This window comes from Saccoglossus kowalevskii, chromosome 11 (assembly GCF_978046115.1).
Source record: "Saccoglossus kowalevskii chromosome 11, keSacKowa6.1, whole genome shotgun sequence".
NCBI lineage: Eukaryota > Metazoa > Hemichordata > Enteropneusta > Harrimaniidae > Saccoglossus > Saccoglossus kowalevskii.
Window position 1 is genome coordinate 769,632 of NC_140651.1, and position 25,224 is coordinate 794,855.

A 25,224-nucleotide genomic window follows, 5' to 3' on the forward strand; every position below is an offset into this window, starting at 1 on the left:
TGATTTTTAGATTTATTGTCATACATGTTGTTTTCTGTGACTGTTATAAAACGAAATTGGATGAAGTAGACTGTAATTGCTGTTATATTTACATTTTATCCATGAGTCACTACGGTCTAGAAAGTTCAGAATGGTTTTTATTCCTGTTACCCAATTTTGTACGCATGCATCATCTAGCTGTATGGACTAATGTATTGTGGTCCACGTCGTTTAATCTCAATCCAATATTTCAGTATTTGCCTTATACTTGAGATGGCAAGTGGAAGCCTACCAAGCTTAAGCAAGCATGCTAAGTTTGTTGCTTTGCTGTTGACTTTTAATAAGGACATGTTGAATTTAATATGTAATTTTTCCATGGGTGATTTGAGTTTTGTCAAGAAGCTTTCTTTGTTAATAATGCAATTGGACCAAATTTCACTACAGTACATCAGCATTGGTTTGAAAACCATAATTTTGAATTCATTGATATTATTGTCTAATTTCCATTTTTGGCAGTATACCTCCATAGACTGAATGGTATTTTAAAGCCTGGTTTTGTCTCTGAGAGAAGCAGAAGATCATCTGCAAACATCAGACATGGTAGACTTATGTTGAGAAAAGTTTGTGGTTGTTTATGTGATTTTTTATGTCATTAACATGAATACTGAACAACACTGGACTCAATCCATCACCCTCTCTGATGCCTCTTTGAATTGGAAGGTGTTTATTATATTTATCTTTACTGCAGCTAACGAGTTTTATTTTAGGTAGATTTAATTATTTTATAGAATTTACCTATACTTGGTGAGAGGGTAACACATATTTTACCTGAAATCTGAAATATTCTCCTTCTCGTCTTTTAGCAGACGCCAGGTGAACTCATAAGCCAACTAATAAATAAATGACTATGGAGTCTGCAGGCATAATGTGGTAAATAGTTGTGTAACGTATTCAGTTGGAATACTTGGTATGAGGCAGAAATAATCAACATAACGTTTCACGTTACACCCTTTGGGCGTTTTGATGTTTAACAATCCAGCGCGATGCACGCGGTATTAATCATTTTATCGGTGATTTTCCATTAAAAACTTGTGAATAGATTTCGTCAACAAATCCAGTAAGTAAATGCCCTCCAACATCTCTATTGTTCAACTCCATATTTTTTCTATAATGTCAACGTCATTCACAGTGATTCAGACAATAAAATGGCGAGTCCAGATAGTATGACCAAAAAAACAACGCTTGTATGCATAAGTAATTTGTTGCAATAATTTCCAGGGTGACGATTTAACATTGATTAGTTATTATTTCCACGTCACGTCATATAAATCAGTCGTTACTGTGACTGTTACTGTGACGTTACTGTCTTTATTTACTTGAAGATCGGTTTCTCAAATAAAATTGTATTATTAAACTAACTGTAATTGCCATAAACTGTTCCACAACAACCGTCAAATTTCAAATAACGAAATTTTACAGCCGTAGAAAAAATCACCCTTATGACAAGTTACAACGCAATTTTACAACGCGTTGTAATACCCCCCCCCCCCATCCTTAGGGTACAGGCTTACAGTTTTTTTTATTCTTACGATAATCAATCCTATATTCAATTTAAGACTGTCGAGGAGGTATTGTCAGTTATATAAAGAAATTTTTATTTAGCTTTGTAAATTGAACATTTTTGACCAATGTTATACTACAATTGCATATTGTTAAAAATTGTTTAATCTATTTACTTTTTCTAGTTTAATTTGATATCCCATTCTTTAAATAATAATATAATTTTGTTGATTCACAATAAACATGAATTTGTCATGCAGCATTTTTCTCATTTTTATGGTGATCGTGTAGGTGAAAATCATTATAGGTAAGGCACCCGCTAATAAAGTCATGGCCAACAATTTAATACCTGAGGATGAACTATTATTCTTGCCCAAATGTTCACACCTTATGGTGTGGGTGTTAATCACACATACATGAAAAATAGTGATGGTGCAAGGACACTATAAAATGTATTTTTATCTCAACTCGAGTAACTTTTTATTGATCCTTTCCACATATACAAGTCTCAGGTAAGTTAGTTTAATTTGTGATAAGAGTCACATACATTTTACGTTCACCAGTATACCCTATTCTACCATGTTGAGAATAAATATTATCATAAACTAACACCTCTCCTTTTTCCATTTGAAAACCTACTGTCGATTGCCACATGACGTCACGGATATGTCGTAGAGTCTCAGTTTCAATTTCGCTACCGTCGCCATAGTAACAAGTGTAGGGAAGTTTGTCATCTGGAATATCCATGCCAGCATAGCATGGGTGATCTCTGAAGAAGGATGCATGACCTAACGATGCTGAATTGAACCAGACCCTTTCTTCTGTCGGGAGAATGTTGAAGTTAGGAAGTAAGCAATTCTGAATATAATCACTAAATCATATATAAACATAAACTGCCTGTATGTTTAGACAGTAACAGAATGATTTATTAATATAAAACCACGTTCTAAATACCACTATAATTTATATTATTGCGTTCTAAGACTGCTATCATGTAAGAAAAAAACCATTGTGAAATCGGATGTATCAAACACAGACTGTTTTTTATGTAAACCTTTTTTTGAAACTCACTATGCATTAACATTCCATTAAAATTATTTCTTAAAAATAGCAGTAAAATGACAAGAACAGTATTGCCAATGTGTGCTATAATTCACATTTATAATGAATGTTTTGATGTTGAAGGCAGATAATAAAAATATGATTTATCGATGTCGAAGAAAGATCTGTTGGAATAAATTTTGGCTAATAAACGGCACATTTTTTTTTTTAAAAACGGGTAATTGGCAATTTTTGAAACGTAAGCTGAATATGGAATGGTTACCGTGGTCTATCGAATTCACAATATGTTTTGTCAATATCCAAACTTTATTAATTAATTCAATTGCCGTTATTCGGAAAATTTCAAACAATAATTAGGTTTTATGACTAGTCAATCAAATTTGGGAAAATTTTTAGGGGATGGGCGCTTGGCGGAACGTGAACGCGAAAATGGAAATACATGTATCACACATGTGAATAGTAGTGGAATGGGGCGAGCTTGGGCGCCGGGTCGGGATACGGTAATTATATTTATCCACCACTGTTTACATTAAAATTGTTGTGTTTTTATCTTACTTGTTTTGGGATGTGTTCTGAAAGCGGGCAGTGTTGACCAATAATATAATGATCCATCATTCTCCCATGTGTGCCCATATCCACGATCTTCCATGAACTTCTGTATTATAACCTTGTCAGTTGTACCAAACACCTGATTAAGCATGAATAATAATTGATTCATGACAATTACAAATCATTTTTTTTCATATACCATGAGTAATGTTATTGCAATATCAATTTTCAGAACAATTGTCAAAACGTGTATTAGTATACCTGACATAGACTTCAAAATGTACATCTTGGCGCTATATTCTGGGATGGCAAATCATTGCATTAATCAAAACTATACCATGAAATTGTGTGTTCCCATATCAATATAAAAATATCGTATTCCTTGTTTAACCTATTGCACTTAGTTAATGGTAGAATAAACCGAACAGTGTGATAATAGGAAGTATATGTAAAGCTATATGGATGACCACCTCATTATACATATTAAAAGAGTCGTTTTTGGAGAAGACACTTTTTCTTCGTTCAAATAAACGGACACTGCTGATACTGAGTAAGTGCATATAGCATGTGACCTCCAACTCTATATAAAGGCCACTGAATGGTAGATTGAGACAATAACTCTGTGTATAAACTTTTTCTGATGCTGCACATGGGTGCTTTTCCGTTTGCCATTTCTGGGGAAGATAGGTGTCTGTTCTTGGAGAACTGACCATGTATCTGCGTACTGAAGAATACCTAGAAGAACACCACTGGATATTCCCAATTCGGGCTGGGATTTATTATAATTATTTATATTTATTATACTATCTTTATTACATTACGTTTTCAGATGGCAGGTATTATTTTGATAGTTAGTGTTTGATTGATTTTACATATGCATCTGTGTATGAACTGGTCTCTGTAACAAACTCTCGAAACACTCCATTGTACATTGTGAGACGCCCATTAATGTATTGAAGTTCTGTTAAGTTATGTGCTTGGTCATGTCTTGATCTCAGTCATACAAATCCAAATGTCCAAAACAAGGAGAGGATATGTCACAGGTGAAAGTAAACGATTGTCAAAGCCACTTTTGAGTCAGAGGAAATATATGTCACGGCATTTGTAGACCAGTTTGTCTGAATGATGGTCAGGCCTAAGATATTGGTACCGGGGGGTCGCAGTGGCGATCGTGTGAGACTTCAAAAAATATGTTCACTCTATCATCTGTGCCTGGTTTAGACATTATTTGGTGGGAGATGGATGGATTCTCCTGGCGTACCTCACCAACTATCTTTTGGATGTCATCAGAAGGTTTTATTTCTAAAGAAAGATGTATTACTAGCTTTATTCATGGTGCAAAATCCAAGTGACCAACCAAAAGTTGCAGCCTCTGGTGAGGTCAACTACTTTGTAAAAATATATATAGTATTGTTGACATGTTTTCATCAACAGTTGTTTATGTTCTCGCAAGTGTCAATAACTTGAGACGTCACACCCGCCATATGTGTGCCTCCATATTTGATTTACTGTTGAAATTTGTTAGACTCATTGAGTACCGAAAAGCAAAAGTCGTGGAGTTTGTACAGGAATACTGTACAACCAGTTTCACCGTCTCATCTGTGCATGTTTAGTAGGAATACGAGCTACCTACGCTACCTTGAGTGTTTACCGTAGAATCACTGAACAATTAAAACAGTGCATGTAAAATGTAAAATTGTTGAGATGACTTTATATTTCTTAGACAACATAACAATTTCTTTCACAAATAAAATCCAGTGTTAGCAACTACAAACATTTCTAAGTTTTGACTTTGTGAACAAATCTGAAATGATATTTGCAAATTTAAATATCAATAAGTTCTGATTGCATATGAACATAACTTAAATCGCATTGTCGGTGTGAGTGTGATTTCCTGTGGATTTTATGTGTATTATTAATAAACTGAGTAATATTTCTTACATTTTGTATACTTTTATACTTTCCTGAGCTAGAGATATAAAGTCGATATTGAATTCCAAGTCTGTCAAATTTGTCTACAATTTCCGGATCAAGCTTTGATAACGTTTCTCTCACATCACATATTACACTTTCTCCTCCATTTCCTTGTTCAGGTGGAACATCACAGAAGAAAATAATCTGCAAATGAAATACTTATATATTTATCTCCAGTCTTAACACAGAAACAGTTCGTGATTACATTAGATACCTTGATAATTCAAGTCATGCATATTTAATTCAATTCAAATTCTCTTTACACAATATCTACTGACGTTGTTTGTGTATGTACTAATAATATAATTTTATAAATGCAATACAGAACATTTCATCTCTATTTTATTTATCAAAAATAGATCTTTGCCGTTTAGTAGGTTGCGCCAATTCCAAAAATACTTACATAGGCGCTCAGAAATATTACCCCACATTTTAGGGATACGTCTTAGCCAAAACATTGTCAATCACTGTTCAAATATTTAATCAAAACATTGTCAAACACTGCTCAAATATTTAGTCAAAACATTGTCAAACACTGCTCAAATATATAGTCAAAACATTGTCAAACACTGCTCCAATATACAGTCAAATCATTGTCAAACACTGCTCAAATATTTAGTCACAACATTGCCAAACACTGTTCAAATATTTAGTCAAAACATTGTCAAACACTGTTCAAATATTTAGTCAAAACATTGTCAAACACTGCTCAAATATATAGTCAAAACATTGTCAAACACTGCTCAAATATATAGTCAAAACATTGTCAAACACTGCTCAAGTATTTAGTCAAAACATTGTCAAACACTGCTCAAATATTTAGTCAAAACATTTTCAAACACTGCTCAAATATATAGTCAAAACATTGTCAAACACTGTTCAAATATTTAGTCAAAACATTGGCAAACACTGTTAAAATATTTAGCCAAAACGTTGTCAAAAACTGCTCAAATATATAGTCGAAACATTGTCAAACACTGTTCAAATATTTAGTCAAAACATTGGCAAACACTGTTCAAATATTTAGTCAAAACATTGTCAAACACTGTTCAAGTATTTAGTCAAAACATTGTCAAACACTGCTAAAATATTTAGTCAAACATTGTCAAACATTGTTCAAATATTTAGGCAAAATTTTGTCAAACACTGTTCAAATAAATAGTCAGAACATTGCCAAACACTGCTCAAATATATAGTCAAAACATTGTCAAACACCGCTCAAGTATTTATTCAAAACATTGTCAAACACTGCTCAAATATATAGTCAAATCATTGTCAAACACTGTTCAAATATTTAGTCAAAACATTGTCAGCCACTGTTCAAATATTTAGACAAAACATTGTCAAACACTTCTCAAATATTTAGTCAAAACATTGTCAAACTATGCTCAAATATTTAGTCAAAACATTGTCAAACACTTCTCAAATATTTAGTCAAAACATTGTCAAACACTGTTCAAATATTTAGTCAGAACATTGTCAAACACTGTTCAAATATTTAGTCAAAACATTGTCAAACACTGCTCAAATATATAGGCAAAACATTGTCAAACAATGCTCAAATATATAGTCAAAACATTGTCAAACACTGTTCAAATATTTAGGCAAAATATTGTCAAACACTGTTCAAATATATAGTCAGAACATTGCCAAACACTGCTCAAATATATAGTCAAAACATTGTCAAACACTGCTCAAGTATTTATTCAAAACATTGTCAAACACTGCTCAAATATATAGTCAAATCATTGTCAAACACTGTTCAAATATTTAGTCAAAACATTGTCAGACACTGTTCAAATATTTAGACAAAATATTGTCAAACACAGTTCAAATATATAGTCAGAACATTGTCAAACACTGCTCAAGTATTAATTCAAAACATTGTCAAACACTGTTCAAATATTTAGCCAAAACATTGTCAGCCACTGTTCAAATATTTAGACAAAATATTGTCAAACACTGCTCAAATATTTAGTCAAAACATTTTCAAACTATGCTCAAATATTTAGTCAAAACATTGTCAAACACTTCTCAAATATTTAGTCAAAACATTGTCGAACACTGTTCAAATATTTAGTCAAAACATTGTCAAACACAGCTCAAATATTTAGACAAAATATTGTCAAACACAGTTCAAATATATAGTCAGAACATTGCCAAACACTGCTCAAATATATAGTCAAAACATTGTCAAACACTGCTCAAGTATTAATTCAAAACATTGTCAAACACTGTTCAAATATTTAGCCAAAACATTGTCAGCCACTGTTCAAATATTTAGACAAAATATTGTCAAACACTGCTCAAATATTTAGTCAAAACATTTTCAAACTATGCTCAAATATTTAGTCAAAACATTGTCAAACACTTCTCAAATATTTAGTCAAAACATTGTCAAACACTGCTCAAATATATAGTCAAATCATTGTCAAACACTGTTCAAATATTTAGTCAAAACATTGTCAAACACTGCTCAAATATTTAGTCAAGACATTGTCAAACACTGTTCAAATATATAGTCAAAACATTGTCAAACACTGTTCAAGTATTTAGTCAAAACATTGTCAAACACTGCTCAAATATTTAGTCAAGACATTGTCAAACACTGTTCAAATATATAGTCAAAACATTGTCAAACACTGTTCAAGTATTTAGTCAAAACATTGTCAAACACTGCTCAAATATTTAGTCAAAACATTGTCAAACACGGCTCAAATATTTAGTCAAAACATTGTCAAACACTGCTCAAATATATAGTTAAAACATTGTCAAACACTGTTCAAATATTTAGTCAAAATATTGTCAAACACTGTTCAAATATTTAGGCAAAACGTTGTAAAACACTGCTCAAATATATAGTCAAAACATTGTCAAACACTGTTCAAATATTTAGTCAAAACATTGTCAAACACTGTTCAAATATTTAGTCAAATCATTGTCAAACACTGTTCAAATATTTAGTCAAAACATTGTCAAACACTGTTCAAGTATTTAGTCAAAACATTGTCAAACACTGCTAAAATATTTAGTCAAACATTGTCAAACACTGTTCAAATATTTAGGCAAAATATTGTCAAACACTGTTCAAATATATAGTCAGAACATTGCCAAACACTGCTCAAATATATAGTCAAAACATTGTCAAACACCGCTCAAGTATTTATTCAAAACATTGTCAAACACTGTTCAAATATTTAGTCAAAACATTGTCAAACACTGTTCAAATATTTAGTCAAAACATTGTCAAACACTGTTCAAATATTTAGGCAAAACATTGTCAAACACTGCTCAAATATATAGTCAAATCATTGTCAAACACTGTTCAAATATTTAGCCAAAACATTGTCAAACACTGTTCAAATATTTAGTCAAAACATTGTCAAACACTGTTCAAATATTTAGTCAAAACATTGTCAAACACTGTTCAAATATTTAGTCAAAACATTGTCAAACACTGTTCAAGTATTTAGTCAAAACATTGTCAAACACTGCTAAAATATTTAGTCAAACATTGTCAAACACTGTTCAAATATTTAGGCAAAATATTGTCAAACACTGTTCAAATATATAGTCAGAACATTGCCAAACACTGCTCAAATATATAGTCAAAACATTGTCAAACACCGCTCAAGTATTTATTCAAAACATTGTCAAACACTGTTCAAATATTTAGTCAAAACATTGTCAAACACTGTTCAAATATTTAGTCAAAACATTGTCAAACACTGTTCAAATATATAGTCAAAACATTGTCAAACACTGCTCAAGTATTTAGTCAAAACATTGTCAAACACTGCTCAAATATTTAGTCAAAACATTGTCAAACACTGCTCAAATATTTAGTCAAAACATTGTCAAACACTGCTCAAATATATAGTCAAAACATTGTCAAACACCGCTCAAGTATTTATTCAAATCATTGTCAAACACTGTTCAAATATTTAGTCAAAACATTGTCAAACACTGTTCAAATATTTAGTCAAAACATTGTCAAACACTGTTCAAATATATAGTCAAAACATTGTCAAACACTGCTCAAATATTTAGTCAAAACATTGTCAAACACTGCTCAAATATTTAGTCAAAACATTGTCAAACACTGCTCAAATATTTAGTCAAAACATTGTCAAACACTGTTCAAATATTTAGTCAAAACATTGTCAAACACTGTTCAAATATATAGTCAAAACATTGTCAAACACTGCTCAAATATTTAGTCAAAACATTGTCAAACACTGCTCAAATATTTAGTCAAAACATTGTCAAACACTGCTCAAATATTTAGTCAAAACATTGTCAAACACTGCTCAAATATATAGTCAAATCATTGTCAAACACTGTTCAAATATTTAGCCAAAACATTGTCAAACACTGTTCAAATATTTAGTCAAAACATTGTCAAACACTGTTCAAATATTTAGTCAAAACATTGTCAAACACTGTTCAAATATTTAGTCAAAACATTGTCAAACACTGTTCAAGTATTTAGTCAAAACATTGTCAAACACTGCTAAAATATTTAGTCAAACATTGTCAAACACTGTTCAAATATTTAGGCAAAATATTGTCAAACACTGTTCAAATATATAGTCAGAACATTGCCAAACACTGCTCAAATATATAGTCAAAACATTGTCAAACACCGCTCAAGTATTTATTCAAAACATTGTCAAACACTGTTCAACTATTTAGTCAAAACATTGTCAAACACTGTTCAAATATTTAGTCAAAACATTGTCAAACACTGTTCAAATATATAGTCAAAACATTGTCAAACACTGCTCAAGTATTTAGTCAAAACATTGTCAAACACTGCTCAAATATTTAGTCAAAACATTGTCAAACACTGCTCAAATATTTAGTCAAAACATTGTCAAACACTGCTCAAATATATAGTCAAAACATTGTCAAACACCGCTCAAGTATTTATTCAAATCATTGTCAAACACTGTTCAAATATTTAGTCAAAACATTGTCAAACACTGTTCAAATATTTAGTCAAAACATTGTCAAACACTGTTCAAATATATAGTCAAAACATTGTCAAACACTGCTCAAATATTTAGTCAAAACATTGTCAAACACTGCTCAAATATTTAGTCAAAACATTGTCAAACACTGCTCAAATATTTAGTCAAAACATTGTCAAACACTGCTCAAATATATAGTTAAAACATTGTCAAACACTGTTCAAATATTTAGTCAAAACATTGTCAAACACTGTTCAAGTATTTAGTCAAAACATTGTCAAACACTGCTAAAATATTTAGTCAAACATTGTCAAACACTGTTCAAATATTTAGGCAAAATATTGTCAAACACTGTTCAAATATATAGTCAGAACATTGCTAAACACTGCTCAAATATATAGTCAAAACATTGTCAAACACCGCTCAAGTATTTATTCAAAACATTGTCAAACACTGTTCAAATATTTAGTCAAAACATTGTCAAACACTGTTCAAATATTTAGTCAAAACATTGTCAAACACTGTTCAAATATATAGTCAAAACATTGTCAAACACTGCTCAAGTATTTAGTCAAAACATTGTCAAACACTGCTCAAATATTTAGTCAAAACATTGTCAAACACTGTTCAAGTATTTAGTCAAAACATTGTCAAACACTGCTAAAATATTTAGTCAAACATTGTCAAACACTGTTCAAATATTTAGGCAAAATATTGTCAAACACTGTTCAAATATATAGTCAGAACATTGCCAAACACTGCTCAAATATATAGTCAAAACATTGTCAAACACCGCTCAAGTATTTATTCAAAACATTGTCAAACACTGTTCAAATATTTAGTCAAAACATTGTCAAACACTGTTCAAATATATAGTCAGAACATTGCCAAACACTGCTCAAATATATAGTCAAAACATTGTCAAACACCGCTCAAGTATTTATTCAAAACATTGTCAAACACTGTTCAAATATTGAGTCAAAACATTGTCAAACACTGTTCAAATAGTTAGTCAAAACATTGTCAAACACTGTTCAAATATATAGTCAAAACATTGTCAAACACTGCTCAAATATTTAGTCAAAACATTGTCAAACACTGCTCAAATATTTAGTCAAAACATTGTCAAACACAGCTCAAATATTTAGTCAAAACATTGTCAAACACTGCTCAAATATATAGTTAAAACATTGTCAAACACTGCTAAAATATTTAGTCAAACATTGTCAAACACTGTTCAAATATTTAGGCAAAATATTGTCAAACACTGTTCAAATATATAGTCAGAACATTGCCAAACACTGCTCAAATATATAGTCAAAACATTGTCAAACACCGCTCAAGTATTTATTCAAAACATTGTCAAACACTGTTCAAATATTTAGTCAAAACATTGTCAAACACTGTTCAAATATTTAGTCAAAACATTGTCAAACACTGTTCAAATATATAGTCAAAACATTGTCAAACACTGCTCAAGTATTTAGTCAAAACATTGTCAAACACTGCTCAAATATTTAGTCAAAACATTGTCAAACACTGCTCAAATATTTAGTCAAAACATTGCCAAACACTGCTCAAATATATAGTTAAAACATTGTCAAACACTGTTCAAATATTTAGTCAAAACATTGTCAAACACTGTTCAAATATTTAGTCAAAACATTGTCAGCCACTGTACAAATATTTAGACAAAACATTGTCAAACACTGCTCAAATATTTAGTCAAAACATTGTCAAACTATTCTCAAATATTTAGTCAAAACATTGTCAAACACTTCTCAAATATTTAGTCAAAACATTGTCAAACACTGTTCAAATATTGAGTCAAAACATTGTCAAACACTGTTCAAATAGTTAGTCAAAACATTGTCAAACACTGTTCAAATATATAGTCAAAACATTGTCAAACACTGCTCAAGTATTTAGTCAAAACATTGTCAAACACTGCTCAAATATTTAGTCAAAACATTGTCAAACACAGCTCAAATATTTAGTCAAAACATTGTCAAACACTGCTCAAATATATAGTTAAAGCATTGTCAAACACTGTTCAAATATTTAGTCAAAACATTGTCAAACACTGTTCAAATATTTAGTCAAAACTTTGTCAGCCACTGTTCAAATATTTAGACAAAACATTGTCAAACACTGCTCAAATATTTAGTCAAAACATTGTCAAACTATGCTCAAATATTTAGTCAAAACATTGTCAAACACCGCTCAAGTATTTATTCAAAACATTGTCAAACACTGTTCAAATATTTAGTCAAAACATTGTCAAACACTGTTCAAATATTTAGTCAAAACATTGTCAAACACTGTTCAAATATATAGTCAAAACATTGTCAAACACTGCTCAAGTATTTAGTCAAAACATTGTCAAACACTGCTCAAATATTTAGTCAAAACATTGTCAAACACTGTTCAAGTATTTAGTCAAAACATTGTCGAACACTGCTAAAATATTTAGTCAAACATTGGCAAACACTGTTCAAATATTTAGGCAAAATATTGTCAAACACTGTTCAAATATATAGTCAGAACATTGCCAAACACTGCTCAAATATATAGTCAAAACATTGTCAAACACCGCTCAAGTATTTATTCAAAACATTGTCAAACACTGTTCAAATATTTAGTCAAAACATTGTCAAACACTGTTCAAATATTTAGTCAAAACATTGTCAAACACTGTTCAAATATTGAGTCAAAACATTGTCAAACACTGTTCAAATAGTTAGTCAAAACATTGTCAAACACTGTTCAAATATATAGTCAAAACATTGTCAAACACTGCTCAAATATTTAGTCAAAACATTGTCAAACACTGCTCAAATATTTAGTCAAAACATTGTCAAACACAGCTCAAATATTTAGTCAAAACATTGTCAAACACTGCTCAAATATATAGTTAAAACATTGTCAAACACTGCTCAAGTATTTAGTCAAAACATTGTCAAACACTGCTCAAATATTTAGTCAAAACATTGTCAAACACTGCTCAAATATTTAGTCAAAACATTGTCAAACACTGCTCAAATATATAGTTAAAACATTGTCAAACACTGTTCAAATAGTTAGTCAAAACATTGTCAAACACTGTTCAAATATATAGTCAAAACATTGTCAAACACTGCTCAAATATTTAGTCAAAACATTGTCAAACACTGCTCAAATATTTAGTCAAAACATTGTCAAACACAGCTCAAATATTTAGTCAAAACATTGTCAAACACTGCTCAAATATATAGTTAAAACATTGTCAAACACTGCTAAAATATTTAGTCAAACATTGTCAAACACTGTTCAAATATTTAGTCAAAACATTGTCAGCCACTGTTCAAATATTTAGACAAAACATTGTCAAACACTGCTCAAATATTTAGTCAAAACATTGTCAAACTATTCTCAAATATTTAGTCAAAACATTGTCAAACACTTCTCAAATATTTAGTCAAAACATTGTCAAACACTGTTCAAATATTGAGTCAAAACATTGTCAAACACTGTTCAAATAGTTAGTCAAAACATTGTCAAACACTGCTCAAGTATTTAGTCAAAACATTGTCAAACACTGCTCAAATATTTAGTCAAAACATTGTCAAACACAGCTCAAATATTTAGTCAAAACATTGTCAAACACTGCTCAAATATATAGTTAAAACATTGTCAAACACTGTTCAAATATTTAGTCAAAACATTGTCAAACACTGTTCAAATATTTAGTCAAAACATTGTCAGCCACTGTTCAAATATTTAGACAAAACATTGTCAAACACTGCTCAAATATTTAGTCAAAACATTGTCAAACTATGCTCAAATATTTAGTCAAAACATTGTCAAACTATGCTCAAATATTTAGTCAAAACATTGTCAAACACTTCTCAAATATTTAGTCAAAACATTGTCAAACACTGTTCAAATATTTAGTCAAAACATTGTCAAACACTTCTCAAATAATTAGTCAAAACATTGTCAAACACTGTTCAAATATTTAGTCAAATCATTGTCAAACTATGCTCAAATATTTAGTCAAAACATTGTCAAACACTGTTCAAATATTTAGTCAAAACATTGTCAAACATTGTTCAAATATTTAGGCAAAACATTGTCAAATACTGTTCAAATATTTAGTCAAGACATTGTCAAACACTGCTCAAATATTTAGTCAAGACATTGTCAAACACTGCTCAAATATATAGTCAAAACATTGTCAAACACTGTTCAAATATTTAGTCAAGACATTGTCAAACACTGCTCAAATATATAGTCAAGACATTGTCAAACACTGTTCAAATATTTAGTCAAAACATTGTCAAACATTGCTCATTAATTCAATAACACAAAAATTATGTCTGAATATATTGAGGTCACGATACAAATTGGCCTTGATTCTCATCAGTGTATATCACCAGTTTCATGGAAGTCATGACTGAGAACAAGAGAGCAGCGTACAACTTTGTATGATATGGAGCTTAAGTTTACCTATATATAGTATGTCAAGTATGCGTGTCAATGCCTTCAGTTCCCAGGGGTCAGGTTGGACGGTGACTAGTGGTGTTTTAATTTGCAAAGAAGCACAGAAGCATTGGTGTTTAGACAATTTAAGGCAAAATCTCAGATTCAAGAATTCAAAGCAAACAGGCGATGTCAATCACATAAATGACGTTGCAATTGGGCCGCATATGTGGTATAGTGGTAACACCAATTAAATAACCAGAATGATGACACTAATTCTTGGGGTTTCGCTACTTGTTTCTTAACATTTCACACATTCTCAGTGTTATGATGAGAGTAACAGACACTGTGTACTTGAGCGACAGACAAAGCAAAATGCACTTTTGTTTGCACTTGCCATTGAAGTGTTTTCCGGTTATTTGTCATGTAATTATCATAGCCACCTAACAACAAACAGTTCAAAAACTCATAATTAGTCTAAAAAATATCATCTGGATGCAAATAAAAACATAGCAATTATATCGTATTGCTTATGTATTAATTCATCTATGCATGGTATTTTATGGATTGCTGGTATTCAATACCGTATGGGCAAGTCATTCATTTCTCCCCTGTTACGATTTTACATAAATGATGATGATGGATAAGAATATATTTTAGGTAAGTTAGCATTTCTACTTCACAAACATTCATTTTTAGCGAAAAAACACATGCGGAACGTTTGGACAATGAGTATAGAGAGCGTCAATTGTGCTACGTCATATGCTATAGCATAAATATATGGTAATAATGTTATGTATGTCGCATAAATTTCTGACATAATATATATACTGGTTAATTGGCGAGTATGAATGATTAGATTGTTCATATTCCGCATTAATATTCTCATAACATTGTTATTCACAGTATCGTCGTCTTAGAGATATCCTCAAAACATTGTCATGTAGTGTCTCGTCATCTTAGAGATATCCTCAAAACATTGTCATGAAGTGTCTCGTCATCTTAGAGAAATCCTCAAAACATTGTCATGTAGTGTCTCGTCATCTTAGAGATATCCTCAAAACATTTGCATGTACTGTCTCGTCATCTTAGAGATATCCTCACAACATTGTCATGTACTTTCTCGTCATCTTAGAGATATCCTCAAAACATTGTCATGTACTGTCTCGTCATCTTAGAGATATCCTCAAAACATTGTCATGTATTGTTTCGTCATCTTAGAGATATCCTCACAACATTGTCATGTACTATCTCGTTATCTTAGAGATATCCACATAACATTCTCATGTACTGTCTCGTCATCTTAGAGATATCCTCATAACATTGTCATGTACTGTCTCGTCATCTTAGAGATACCATCATAACATTGTCATGTACTGTCTCGTCATCTTAGAGATATCCTAATAACATTGTCATTTACTATCTCGTCATCTTAGAGATACTATCATAACATTGCCATGTATTGTCTCGTCATCTTAGAGATACCATCATAACATTGTCATGTATTGTCTCGTCATCTTAGAGATATCTTCATAACATTGCCATGTACTGTCTCGTCATTTTATAGATACCATCATAACATTTTCATGTACTGTCTCGTCATCTTAGAGATATCCTAATAACATTGTCATTTACTATCTCGTCATCTTAGAGATACCATCATAACATTGCCATGTATTGTCTCGGCATCTTAGAGATACCATCATAACATTGTCATGTACTGTCTCGTCATCTTACAGATATTCTCAAAACAATGTCATGTACTGTCTCGTCATGTTAGAGATATCCTCATAACATTGTCATGTACTGTTTCGTCATCTTAGAGATATCCCCATAACATTGTCATGTATTGTCTCGTAATCTTAGAAATATCCTCAAAACATTGTCGTGTACTGTCTCGTCATTTTAGAAATATTCTCATAACATTGTCATGTACTATCGCGTTCTCTTACAGATATTCTCATAACATTGTAATTTACTATCTCGTCATCTTAGAGATATCCTAATAACATTGTCATGTACTGTCTCGTCATCTTAGAGATACTATCATAACATTGCCATGTATTGTCTCGTCATCTTAGAGATACCATCATAACATTGTCATGTATTGTCTCGTCATCTTAGAGATATCTTCATAACATTGTCATGTACTGTCTCGTCATTTTATAGATACCATCATAACATTTTCATGTACTGTCTCGTCATCTTAGAGATATCCTAATAACATTGTCATTTACTATCTCGTCATCTTAGAGATACCATCATAACATTGCCATGTATTGTCTCGTCATCTTAGAGATACCATCATAACATTGTCATGTACTGTCTCGTCATCTTACAGATATTCTCAAAACAATGTCATGTACTGTCTCGTCATGTTAGAGATATCCTCATAACATTGTCATGTACTGTCTCGTCATCTTAGAGATATCCTCATAACATTGTCATGTACTGTTTCGTAATCTTAGAGATATCCTCATAACATTGTCATGTATTGTCTCGTAATCTTAGAAATATCCTCATAACATTGTCATGTACTGTTTCGTAATCTTAGAGATATCCTCATAACATTGTCATGTACTGTTTCGTAATCTTAGAGATATCCTCATAACATTGTCATGTACTGTCTCGTAATCTTAGAGATATCCTCAAAACAATGTCATGTACTGTCTCGTCATCTTAGAGATATCCTCATAACATTGTCATGTACTGTTTAGTAATCTTAGAGATATCCTCATAACATTGTCATGTATTGTCTTGTAATCTTAGAGATACCATCATAACATTGTCATGTATTGTCTCGTCATCTTAGCGATACCATCATAACATTGCCATGTATTGTCTCGTCATCTTAGAGATATTCTCATAACATTGTCATGTACTGTCTCGTTATTTTAGAGATATCATCAGAAAATTGTAATGTACTTTCTCGTCATCTTAGAGATATCCTCAAAACATTGTCATGTACTGTCTCGTCATCTTAGAGATATCCTCATAACATTCTCATGTACTGTCTCGTCATCTTAGAGATATCCTCATAACATTGTCAAGTACTGTCTCGTAATCTTAGAGATATCCTCAAAACAATGTCATGTACTGTCTCGTCATCTTAGAGATATCCTCATAACATTGTCATGTACTGTTTCGTCATCTTAGAGATATCCTCATAACATTGTCATGTACTGTTTCGTCATCTTAGAGATATCCTCATAACATTGTCATGTACGGTCTCGTCATCTTAGAGATACCATCATAACATTGTCATGTATTGTCTCGTCATCTTAGAGATACCATCATAACATTGTCATGTATTGTCTCGTCATCTTAGAGATATCTTCATAACATTGTCATGTACTGTCTCGTCATTTTATAGATACCATCATAACATTTTCATGTACTGTCTCGTCATCTTAGAGATATCCTAATAACATTGTCATTTACTATCTCGTCATCTTAGAGATACCATCATAACATTGCCATGTATTGTCTCGTCATCTTAGAGATACCATCATAACATTGTCATGTACTGTCTCGTCATCTTACAGATATTCTCAAAACAATGTCATGTACTGTCTCGTCATGTTAGAGATATCCTCATAACATTGTCATGTACTGTTTCGTCATCTTAGAGATATCCCCATAACATTGTCATGTATTGTCTCGTAACCTTAGAAATATCCTCAAAACATTGTCGTGTACTGTCTCGTCATTTTAGAAATATTCTCATAACATTGTCATGTACTATCGCGTTCTCTTACAGATATTCTCATAACATTGTAATTTACTATCTCGTCATCTTAGAGATATGCTAATAACATTGTCATTTACTATCTCGTCATCTTAGAGATACTATCATAACATTGCCATGTATTGTCTCGTCATCTTAGAGATACCATCATAACATTGTCATGTATTGTCTCGTCATCTTAGAGATATCTCCATAACATTGTCATGTACTGTCTCGTCATTTTATAGATACCATCATAACATTTTCATGTACTGTCTCGTCAACTTAGAGATATCCTAATAACATTGTCATTTACTATCTCGTCATCTTAGAGATACCATCATAACATTGCCATGTATTGTCTCGTCATCTTAGAGATACCATCATAACATTGTCATGTACTGTCTCGTCATCTTACAGATATTCTCAAAACAATGTCATGTACTGTCTCGTCATGTTAGAGATATCCTCATAACATTGTCATGTACTGTCTCGTCATCTTAGAGATATCCTCATAACATTGCCATGTACTGTTTCGTAATCTTAGAGATATCCTCATAACATTGTCATGTACTGTTTCGTAATCTTAGAGATATCCTCATAACATTGTCATGTACTGTCTCGTAATCTTAGAGATATCCTCAAAACAATGTCATGTACTGTCTCGTCATCTTAGAGATATCCTCATAACATTGTCATGTACTGTTTCGTAATCATAGAGATACCATCATAACATTGTCATGTACTGTCTCGTAATCTTAGAGATACCATCATAAAATTGTCATGTATTGTCTCGTCATCTTAGCGATACCATCATAACATTGCCATGTATTGTCTCGTCATCTTAGAGATATCCTCATAACATTGTCATGTACTGTTTCGTAATCTTAGAGATATCCTCATAACATTGTCATGTACTGTTTCGTAATCTTAGAGATATCCTCATAACATTGTCATGTACTGTCTCGTCATGTTAGAGATATCCTCATAACATTGTCATGTATTGTCTCGTAATCTTAGAGATATCCTCATAACATTGTCATGTACTGTTTCGTAATCTTAGAGATATCCTCATAACATTGTCATGTACTGTTTCGTAATCTTAGAGATATCCTCATAACATTGTCATGTACTGTCTCGTAATCTTAGAGATATCCTCAAAACAATGTCATGTACTGTCTCGTCATCTTAGAGATATCCTCATAACATTGTCATGTACTGTTTCGTAATCATAGAGATACCATCATAACATTGTCATGTACTGTCTCGTCATCTTAGAGATATCCACATAAAATTGTCATGTATTGTCTCGTAATCTTAGAGATACCATCATAAAATTGTCATGTATTGTCTCGTCATCTTAGCGATACCATCATAACATTGCCATGTATTGTCTCGTCATCTTAGAGATATCCTCATAACATTGTCATGTACTGTTTCGTAATCTTAGAGATATCCTCATAACATTGTCATGTACTGTTTCGTAATCTTAGAGATATCCTCATAACATTGTCATGTACTGTCTCGTAATCTTAGAGATATCCTCAAAACAATGTCATGTACTGTCTCGTCATCTTAGAGATATCCTCATAACATTGTCATGTACTGTTTCGTAATCTTAGAGATATCCTCATAACATTGTCATGTATTGTCTCGTAATCTTAGAGATACCATCATAACATTGTCATGTATTGTCTCGTCATCTTAGCGATACCATCATAACATTGTCATGTACTGTCTCGTAATCTTAGAGATACCATCATAAAATTGTCATGTATTGTCTCGTCATCTTAGCGATACCATCATAACATTGCCATGTATTGTCTCGTCATCTTAGAGATATCCTCATAACATTGTCATGTACTGTTTCGTAATCTTAGAGATATCCTCATAACATTGTCATGTACTGTTTCGTAATCTTAGAGATATCCTCATAACATTGTCATGTACTGTCTCGTCATGTTAGAGATATCCTCATAACATTGTCATGTATTGTCTCGTAATCTTAGAGATATCCTCATAACATTGTCATGTACTGTTTCGTAATCTTAGAGATATCCTCATAACATTGTCATGTACTGTTTCGTAATCTTAGAGATATCCTCATAACATTGTCATGTACTGTCTCGTAATCTTAGAGATATCCTCAAAACAATGTCATGTACTGTCTCGTCATCTTAGAGATATCCTCATAACATTGTCATGTACTGTTTCGTAATCATAGAGATACCATCATAACATTGTCATGTACTGTCTCGTCATCTTAGAGATATCCACATAAAATTGTCATGTATTGTCTCGTAATCTTAGAGATACCATCATAAAATTGTCATGTATTGTCTCGTCATCTTAGCGATACCATCATAACATTGCCATGTATTGTCTCGTCATCTTAGAGATATCCTCATAACATTGTCATGTACTGTTTCGTAATCTTAGAGATATCCTCATAACATTGTCATGTACTGTTTCGTAATCTTAGAGATATCCTCATAACATTGTCATGTACTGTCTCGTAATCTTAGAGATATCCTCAAAACAATGTCATGTACTGTCTCGTCATCTTAGAGATATCCTCATAACATTGTCATGTACTGTTTCGTAATCTTAGAGATATCCTCATAACATTGTCATGTATTGTCTCGTAATCTTAGAGATACCATCATAACATTGTCATGTATTGTCTCGTCATCTTAGCGATACCATCATAACATTGCCATGTATTGTCTCGTCATCTTAGAGATATCCTCACAACATTCTCTTGTACTGTCTCGTCATCTTAGAGATATCCTAATAACATTGTCATGTACTGTCTCGTCATCTTAGAGATATCCTCACAACATTCTCTTGTACTGTCTCGTCATCTTAGAGATATCCTAATAACATTGTCATGTACTGTCTCGTCATCTTAGAGATACCGTCATAACATTGTCATGTACTGTCTCGTCATCTTAGCAAATCCTCAAAACATTGTCATGTACTGTCTCGTCATCTTTATAGATACCATCATAACATTGCCATGTATTGTCTCGTCATCTTAGAGATACCATCATAACATTGCCATGTATTGTCTCGTCATCTTAGAGGTACTATTATAACATTGTCATGTACTGTCTCGTCATCTTAGAGATATTCTCATAACATTGTCATGTACTGTCTCGTCATCTCAGAGATATTCTCATAACATTGTCATGTACTGTCTCGTCATCTTAGAGATACCGTCATAACATTGTCATGTACTGTCTCGTCATCTTAGCAAATCCTCAAAACATTGTCATGTACTGTCTCGTCATCTTTATAGATACCATCATAACATTGTCATGTACTGTCTCGTCATCTTAGAGATATCCACATAACATTGTCATGTACTGTCTCGTCATCTTAGAGATATCCTCACAACATTCTCTTGTACTGTCTCGTCATCTTAGAGATATCCTAATAACATTGTCATTTACTATCTCGTCATCTTAGAGATACCATCATAACATTGCCATGTATTGTCTCGTCATCTTAGAGGTACTATTATAACATTGTCATGTACTGTCTCGTCATCTTAGAGATATTCTCATAACATTGTCATGTACTGTCTCGTCATCTCAGAGATATTCTCATAACATTGTCATGTACTGTCTCGTCATCTTAGAGATACCGTCATAACATTGTCATGTACTGTCTCGTCATCTTAGCAAATCCTCAAAACATTGTCATGTACTGTCTCGTCATCTTTATAGATACCATCATAACATTGTCATGTACTGTCTCGTCATCTTAGAGATATCCACATAACATTGTCATGTACTGTCTCGTCATCTTAGAGATATCCTCATAACATTGTCATGTATTGTCTCGTAATCTTAGAGATACCATCATAACATTGTCATGTATTGTCTCGTCATCTTAGCGATACCATCATAACATTGCCATGTATTGTCTCGTCATCTTAGAGATATTCTCATAACATTGTCATGTACTGTCTCGTTATTTTAGAGATATAATCAGAAAATTGTAATGTACTTTCTCGTCATCTTAGAGATATCCTCAAAACATTGTCATGTACTGTCTCGTCATCTTAGAGATATCCTCATAACATTCTCATGTACTGTCTCGTCATCTTAGAGATATCCTCATAACATTGTCAAGTACTGTCTCGTAATCTTAGAGATATCCTCAAAACAATGTCATGTACTGTCTCGTCATCTTAGAGATATCCTCATAACATTGTCATGTACTGTTTCGTCATCTTAGAGATATCCTCATAACATTGTCATGTACCGTCTCGTCATCTTAGAGATACCATCATAACATTGTCATGTATTGTCTCGTCATCTTAGCGATACCATCATAACATTGCCATGTATTATCTCGTCATCTTAGAGATATTCTCATAACATTGTCATGTACTGTCTCGTTATTTTAGAGATATCATCAGAAAATTGTAATGTACTTTCTCGTCCTCTTAGAGATATCCTCATAACATTGTCATGTACTGTCTAGTAATCTTAGAGATATCATCAGAAAATTGTAATGTACTTTCTCGTCATCTTAGAGATATCCTCATAACATTGTCATGTACTGTCTCGTCATCTTAGAGATATCCTCACAACATTCTCATGTACTGTCTCGTCATCTTAGAGATATCCTAATAACATTGTCATTTACTATCTCGTCATCTTAGAGATACCATCATAACATTGCCATGTATTGTCTCGTCATCTTAGAGGTACTATCATAACATTGTCATGTACTGTCTCGTCATCTTAGAGATATTCTCATAACATTGTCATGTACTGTCTCGTCATCTCAGAGATATTCTCATAACATTGTCATGTACTGTCTCGGCATCTTAGAGATACCGTCATAACATTGTCATGTACTGTCTCTTCATCTTAGCAAATCCTCAAAACATTGTCATGTACTGTCTCGTCATCTTTATAGATACCATCATAACATTGTCATGTACTGTCTCGTCATCTTAGAGATATCCACATAACATTGTCATGTACTGTCTCGTCATCTTAGAGATATCCTCATAACATTGTCATGTACTGTTTCGTCATCTTAGAGATATCCTCATAACATTGTCATGTACCGTCTCGTCATCTTAGAGATACCATCATAACATTGTCATGTATTGTCTCGTCATCTTAGCGATACCATCATAACATTGCCATGTATTATCTCGTCATCTTAGAGATATTCTCATAACATTGTCATGTACTGTCTCGTTATTTTAGAGATATCATCAGAAAATTGTAATGTACTTTCTCGTCCTCTTAGAGATATCCTCATAACATTGTCATGTACTCTCTAGTAATCTTAGAGATATCATCAGAAAATTGTAATGTACTTTCTCGTCATCTTAGAGATATCCTCATAACATTGTCATGTACTGTCTCGTCATCTTAGAGATATCCTCACAACATTCTCATGTACTGTCTCGTCATCTTAGAGATATCCTAATAACATTGTCATTTACTATCTCGTCATCTTAGAGATACCATCATAACATTGCCATGTATTGTCTCGTCATCTTAGAGGTACTATCATAACATTGTCATGTACTGTCTCGTCATCTTAGAGATATTCTCATAACATTGTCATGTACTGTCTCGTCATCTCAGAGATATTCTCATAACATTGTCATGTACTGTCTCGGCATCTTAGAGATACCGTCATAACATTGTCATGTACTGTCTCGTCATCTTAGCAAATCCTCAAAACATTGTCATGTACTGTCTCGTCATCTTTATAGATACCATCATAACATTGTCATGTACTGTCTCGTCATCTTAGAGATATCCACATAACATTGTCATGTACTGTCTCGTCATCTTAGAGATATCCTCATAACATTGTCATGTACTGTCTCGTCATCTTAGAGATATCCTCATAACATTTTCATCTACTGTCTCGTAATCTTAGAGATATCCTCATAACATTATCATGTATTGTCTCGCAATCTTAGAAATATCCTCATAACATTGTCATGTACTGTCTAGTAATCTTAGAGATATCCTCAAAACAATGTCATGTACGGTCTCGTCATCTTAGAGATATCCTCATAACATTGTCATGTACTGTTTCGTCATCTTAGAGATATCCTCATAACATTGTCATGTACGGTCTCGTCATCTTAGAGATACCATCATAACATTGTCATGTATTGTCTCGTCATCTTAGCGATACCATCATAACATTGCCATGTATTGTCTCGTCATCTTAGAGATATTCTCATAACATTGTCATGTACTGTCTCGTTATTTTAGAGATATCATCAGAAAATTGTAATGTACTTTCTCGTCATCTTAGAGATATACTCAAAACATTGTCATGTACTGTGTCGTCATCTAAGAGATATCCTCATAACATTCTCATGTACTGTCTCGTCATCTTAGAGATATCCTCATAACATTGTCAAGTACTGTCTCGTAATTTTAGAGATATCCTCAAAACAATGTCATGTACTGTTTCGTCATCTTAGAGATATCCTCATAACATTATCATGTACTGTTTCGTCATCTTAGAGATATCCTCATAACATTGTCATGTACGGTCTCGTCATCTTAGAGATACCACCATAACATTGTCATGTATTGTCTCGTCATCTTAGCGATACCATCATAACATTGCCATATATTATCTCGTCATCTTAGAGATATTCTCATAACATTGTCATGTACTGTCTCGTTATTTTAGAGATATCATCAGAAAAAAGTAATGTACTTTCTCGTCATCTTAGAGATATCCTCATAACATTGTCATGTACTGTCTAGTAATCTTAGAGATATCATCAGAAAATTGTAATGTACTTTCTCGTCATCTTAGAGATATCCTCATAACATTGTCATGTACTGTCTCGTCATCTTAGAGATATCCTCACAACATTCTCATGTACTGTCTCGTCATCTTAGAGATATCCTAATAACATTGTCATTTACT

At 32.5% G+C, this 25,224-nt stretch overlaps 1 protein-coding gene across 1 annotated transcript in view; it reads right to left on the reverse strand.

Annotated features, from left to right (window-relative positions):
* Positions 1-1,992: 1,992 nt before the first annotated feature.
* LOC102807904 (uncharacterized) overlaps positions 1,993-25,224 on the reverse strand; it is a 63,280-nt gene continuing 40,048 nt past the window's right edge. The window contains exons 2-4 of the mRNA XM_085505364.1: positions 5,092-5,268; positions 3,157-3,289; positions 1,993-2,360 (exon numbers count right to left, since the gene is read on the reverse strand). Of these exons, the coding sequence (XP_085361490.1) occupies positions 2,062-2,360; positions 3,157-3,289; positions 5,092-5,268 (609 nt within the window). The 3' untranslated portion in view covers positions 1,993-2,061. The remainder of the gene's footprint in view (positions 2,361-3,156; positions 3,290-5,091; positions 5,269-25,224) is intronic.